The sequence below is a fragment of the Silene latifolia genome, chromosome Y, assembly GCF_048544455.1.
Source record: "Silene latifolia isolate original U9 population chromosome Y, ASM4854445v1, whole genome shotgun sequence".
Taxonomy (NCBI): domain Eukaryota; kingdom Viridiplantae; phylum Streptophyta; class Magnoliopsida; order Caryophyllales; family Caryophyllaceae; genus Silene; species Silene latifolia.
The window spans coordinates 346,042,040-346,048,136 of record NC_133538.1 but is presented as its reverse complement, the minus strand read 5'-3'; the positions used below and the strand labels follow the sequence as shown (position 1 = coordinate 346,048,136).

Genomic DNA, 6,097 nt, shown 5'->3' with positions numbered 1-6,097 from the left:
CGTCTCATCTCCGGTTACGTGATGTGAGGCTCCCGTGTCAATAACCCAATGAGGAGACATACCACTAAGACGTTCCGAAGATGATGATGAACCCGAACCCAAGCCACCACCGAGGAAATTAACCCGGCCAGAAGACGAACGAGAGGTAAATCTTTCTCGCCTAGCTTTCACCTCGTCCACCGTGCGAGGGCGATCTCCCCACCACTCCGGAAATTTTTGTGTTTTAATGTAACAGTTAGTCACATCGTGACCCGGTGCGCTACAAAAAGGGCACTTCAGCTTCATTTTCTCTTGTCGCTCAGCATCACGTAATGCACGCCAATCAGGCGCGCTTAGGAAGCAGCCTGGACAAGAGGCCCTTTAACAAAGGCGAAGAACTTCCGTTGCTTCAGCGGGAGAAGCAGAACCAAGGAGAAGAAGTTCTTCTTGCAAAACCGCATGATAAACACGGTTAAGGGTGGGAGGAGGGTCAAGCGAGAGTTGATGATTCCAAATAGGGCCATACAGAGTTTTATCGAGACCCATGAGAAAGCGATGGAGCCGCTCCGTATCTTGTCTAGCAAGAGCGGCTTTAGTCACTCCGCAAGTGCACCCTACTGTGTCGCACTTGAAAGGTGGTTCCTGCGCAGCAATTGCATCCCACAAAGATTTCAAATTTCCGTAATATGTGGTAACGGACATACCTTTGGTTTGACGACACTCATGTAATTGTGTTTTGAGATTAAAAACTTTTGCACCATCAACAACAGCGTACTGGTCCGCCAATTCCAGCCATAAAACCCGAGCATCTTCGGTGTCGGAGACACTGTCGAGAAGGGACGGGTCAATGGAATTAAGAATCCATTGAACCACTGTACAGTGGACAACCTCCCATTGCCCTAATAAAAATTCATTCGTAGGTTTAGCAATTGTCCCATCACAAAATCCGAACTTGCGCCTTGATTTCAAAGATCGACGCATGGAACGACTCCATTCTTCATAATTGTCGCTTCGGAGTTTGATATGAGAAATAGACTGACCCGGTCCTTCTTGATTGTGAAGAGAGAACGGGGATAAAGGATCAATTTTCTGTTTTGGAGTGTTCGAATCATCCCCACCGACTGTCATGGTTTGATCGGAGGAGAAGAAAGAACATGAAAGGGAAAAAAGGGTTTAGACGGCAGAGAAAGCGAGAAGAGAATAGGGTTTTCCTGAACCTGATACCATGTTGATATTGTATTCTGTGTAATTCATGTGTGTTCCTTCTCATTAATCAATCAATGTATTTATACATAATATGGGCCGGGTATACAAAGCTATAATCATCGGCCCTAATATATTTGATAAATTCGAGCTACAATGACATTTGTTTTAACTATATGTTAATTTAATGAATTAATCATAAAAAAACAGCTTAGAAAATATATTGATTTAAAAGATCTTAATTGAAACTCATCCAAGTCTTATATTCCCCCGGTTAATCTTAGCCATCAATTTTTAAATTTGAGAGAGTTTTAAACCATCTTAACACCCGAAATTTGAAATCATCGAAACTCTTAAGCTCATCGGAAATTAAGTTTTCCGGCACTTTTACCTTTAGAAGTTACAACTAGAACATCGATATAATCTCTAGCTTTAGTTATACAAGCGTACCAGATCATCAGTTTCATGAACAATTCGGATAAAATCTTGAGAATTTGTAGGAAAGTTCGGAAACTTTCATGTGAATCTTGTTGAACATTAGTAACACTATATTAATTCCTGTTTGGCATTTGTGGAAGCTTCACATACACGGATCTTCAAGCCTAAATACTTTTGTAGAAAGTATTATTATTGAATGAGATGAGTTAAATTAGATGATTACAAGAGTATATATAACATACAAGCTAGCTTATGATACAAGACGAGTATAAGGTAGTTACGGAAATATAAAGATACATTCCTTAACAATAGCAGCTGAAATAGCAACTAATATTAACCGCAAGATTACGCTTATCATCCCCCCTCAAGATGGACGGCGGTCGTAAGAGGCCGATCTTGCGTAAGAGCATATTAAACTGAGGTCGAGGCAGAGGTATAGTAAGGAGGTCAGCGAGCTGATCATCTTGTACAACAGGAACAACATGAAGTTTGCCAGCTTGGACTCGCTCCCTAATGAAATGAAAATCAATAGCTACATGCTTTATTGGGGAGTGAAAGATAGGATTCGAGCTTAGCTGTGTGGCACCGATGTTGTCACAAAAAAATTTGAGGAGGACCTGGAGGGGTGACATGAAGCTCGGTAAGAAGATGGGTGAGCCATGTGAGTTCAGCGGCAACGTTAGCGATGGAGCGGTATTCAACTTCAGTGGAGGAGCGGGCAACGGTCTTTTGTTTCTTAGAGCTCCAGGACAAAGGATTATGGCCTAGCTAAGTAGACGAGGTAGGCAGTAGTTGTAATACTACGGTTTTCTTTACTGTTGGGTACTCTATTGAGTAAGGCTTGCTCTATCGAGTAAGTGAGTTTTGGTTTCAAAACAGTGTACTGTCTGATGGGTACTCGATCGTTTAGGTGTCACTCGATCGAGTAGGTGTCACTCGATCGAGTAAGTGACTTACTCGATCGAGTAAGTCGGTTTTATGGGTTGTTTTGACAGCAACGTGAGAATGATATATAAAGTTATTTTCTCAATTTCTTTTTACTTTTTCACTGTTTCTAAACTATTTTCACAAGAGAAAAGTTAAGTGGCTTCTTCTTCTCTCATTGTTATCAAATCCTAAGGGCTAGAGCCGTCGGATCGTTGTGTTCTTTACACCGTTAAGATCGTCGAATCGTGAGAAAGATTCTAGTATGGTTTTTATATCATTTCATTGGTTTTGGTTGAAACCCTAATTGGGTATTTTGGGGGTTTTAGGAGTATTGTGATTGTCAGATAGTAATCATATGATTGTGTGATTATAGGAGGTGATTTCTTAGAAGAGCGGCTTTGAGTAGTTGACTGTGACGAACCTGGTGAATTGCTTTTCCAGGTAGGGTTTCCCTACTCGGTTATTGATTACATTGTACTTGATAGTTGATTGGTGATGATTGTGATGTTGTTGATCTTTATCATATTGGTATTGTGATTGGTAATTGTTGTTATTTAGTTGGTTGGATGTGTTTGTCTATGGTTCGCGAGGCGCATCCTCAGCTGAGTGGAGTCACTTGCAGGAGTGGCTTCATGCCCTTAATTCGCCCCTTGTGATTCCCGTCACAAGAGAGATGTGCACATTAAGGAACTTGGGTTTTCGCTCGGATGTTGATGAGCAGGGATTTGGTGGGAACGACTGTGGTCCCCCACTGGCGGTGTGGAATATCTGTTGCGATGGATATTCTGGTAGGGCTACACACTTTAGTGTGTACTCAGGTGTGTGGAGATATGACGGAGGTTGGTGATCGTATATGTTGTTATCTTGCTTATCTTGTATTGTGTAATCAGTAACTGACCTCGTTAATTGTTTTAAAAACTGTGGTGATCCATTCGGGGATGGTGAGCAGTTATTGAGCAGGTATGAGATGGATTGCGCGAGGGATAGCTGGAATGGAGTCACCACATGACACTAGAGTCTTCTGCTGTGTCTTTGAACATATATTTCTCTTTAGTTGGTTTGATATTTTGGAACAGTTGTATTACACTTTACAGTTTTGGGATTTTGTTATGTAATCACTTAAACTCATTTATTTATGTATGTTCTATTATGGTCAATTTGATATACAATGCCTTGGGTAACCGAGATGGTAGCACTTCCATGCATTAAGTGGTCATGATAAGGCACCTTGGTGTATGGGGGTGCTACGAAGTGGTATCAGAAAGACGATTTTGGAACCTTTAACTAATGAACCTAATGAACCTAGGGAGTCAAATAAAATGAACCCGAGTAGGAGTTGATAGGAGCTAATACAAAGGCTTGGGAGACGTCCTAAAGTCACGAACTCACCCTACAACTTTGAACCGGTCACTATGGGGTGTCATGGGATCGCTATGTATTTACTAATGTTCTACTGCATATGTTGGATGATATGTTGTATACAATTATTGGATAAACCATTGTGGATGAATGGAGGATGTGATGGAAAAAGGCGATGTATTCTTTTTTTTTTGGTGAAATGTAAACTTTGTATTAATAATTAAGAACATTACACCAAGCACAATACTCAAAATACAACTCAATCGAAATTAGACTAACACTGACAACAAGATTAGACTAACTCTAACTTTTGCAACCAAACCAGTGCTTTTCTATGACCCTTACATGTTTCAAGAGCTTCTAGCTTCCCCTTTAAAACACTCTGAATCTTACACAAAATAGCCTGAGGATGCTACACCACACCCTCAACTCGTGCAGTATTCCTATTGAACCAAATAAGATACACCAATGTTGCAAATGCTGCCATGACAACTTTCTTTTGTAGCAATGACCTGCATCTCCAGTCAATAAGCCAACTAACAAGCTCTCTCTGACACGCATAGCCTAGCCACTGCTGAAGTTCCTGCACACATTTCTGACTGTAAACACAGTAAAAAAAAGATGCTGCTGTGTCTCCTGATGGACACCACACAGATCACAAACCCCATCACTAATAATCCCAAACCGTAGGAGTCTATCCTTAGTCAATAGTTTTTGATGCACATATACCCAATTAATGAAGCATACTTTTGGTAAGCATATCCTATTCCATACATAGGGTACCCACCTGACCTGCACATAATCTATGAGGAGCCAGTCGTATACTTCACCCAAGGCATAATTCTTAGATAACCAACCATTAAGAAAGAAACCAGACTGTAAAATATCTTTAACTCTACAGACTTGTCGCCAAGTCCAACTAGAGTTAGTGGTAGCTTTGTAATCCCACCAGTTAGTTTGTTTTATATAGAGATGATGCACCCATTTCACCCACAAGGTATCCTTCTTCTGAGAAATCCACCAAGTATACTTGCCCAACACTGCCAAGTTCCAGTGAAGACTATGTTTTATACCAAGTCCACCCTTATCACATGGCAAGCAGCAGGTATCCCAGGCAATTCCTGGAACCTTATGAAAAACATCAGTGCCAGACCAAAGATAATTCCTGCACACTGCATCAACTCTACTCAGAACACCCTTAGGTATGAGAAAGATTCTGACCAAGAATCGTGAAGTTGAGAAAGGACCGCCCTTACCAAAACTAGTCTTCCAAAGATAACTCAATTTTTTTGCCCCCAACTTCTTATCCTGGCCACAATTTTTTCCACCAAGACTACATTCAAACATTAGTGAGCCTCTTGTAAGAGATTGGAATGCCAAGATATTTAAAGGGAAATTGACCAATCTTAAAGCCAGACAACTGCAAAATTGCTTCAGTAGCCAGAGGTGTAATACCATGCATATACATCTCAGACTTGTCTTGATTCATACGAAGGCCAGAAGCCTCAGAGAAAGACAAGAAGGCTCTCATGAGAACTCTCACAGAAGCAAGGTCTCCTCGGCAAAACAAGAGCAAATTATCTGCAAAGGCCAGGTGACTCAACCCCAATTTCCTGCACATAGGATGAAACCTTAAATCTGGTCTTTGAGTAACTACACTGAGAATCCTGGTGAAATACTCAAGACAGATGGTAAATAGTAGAGAAGACATAGGATCCCCTTGTCTGAGCCCTCTCCTTCCTTTGAAAAAGCCAAATTGATTTCCATTAAGAGCTAGAGAATAATAAGGAGAAGTGAGACATTGCATTATCCAATTGATCATAGTCCTAGGAAACTCCAAAGCAACCAACATCCCTTCAACAAACTGCCATTCAATGGAATCATAAGCTTTCCTGAGGTCAACTTTCATCAGGACCCTAGGAGAACAACTCCTTCTGTTATATAGTCTCACTAGGTCTTAACAGATCATATGATAATATGTTGTGAATAATGATGTTGCATGATGAATGATTTATAATGTGGCATTATAGTAACATGTGAATAGGATGTTGCGTTTTATGTATATATATGTATGTATATATATACATATATATATATGTATATATATGTATATACATATATATATATATGTATGTATATATATATACATATATATATATGTATGTATATATATACATATATATATATGTAT

The 6,097-nt window shown here is 40.1% G+C and overlaps 2 protein-coding genes across 2 annotated transcripts; both read right to left on the bottom strand.

The window, feature by feature from the left end:
• Positions 1 to 360: 360 nt before the first annotated feature.
• LOC141631551 (uncharacterized) lies at positions 361 to 1,107 on the bottom strand. The gene has a single exon (XM_074444209.1). It carries the CDS (start codon positions 1,105 to 1,107, stop codon positions 361 to 363), a length of 747 nt encoding a protein of 248 aa, XP_074300310.1.
• Positions 1,108 to 4,318: 3,211 nt separating this feature from the next.
• LOC141631549 (uncharacterized) lies at positions 4,319 to 5,815 on the bottom strand. Its single transcript, XM_074444208.1, has 3 exons — positions 5,308 to 5,815; positions 4,694 to 5,027; positions 4,319 to 4,505 (listed from the first exon to the last, which is right to left on the bottom strand). Exons 1-3 carry the CDS (start codon positions 5,813 to 5,815, stop codon positions 4,319 to 4,321), a joined length of 1,029 nt encoding a protein of 342 aa, XP_074300309.1.
• Between the last annotated feature and the right edge of the window lie 282 nt (positions 5,816 to 6,097).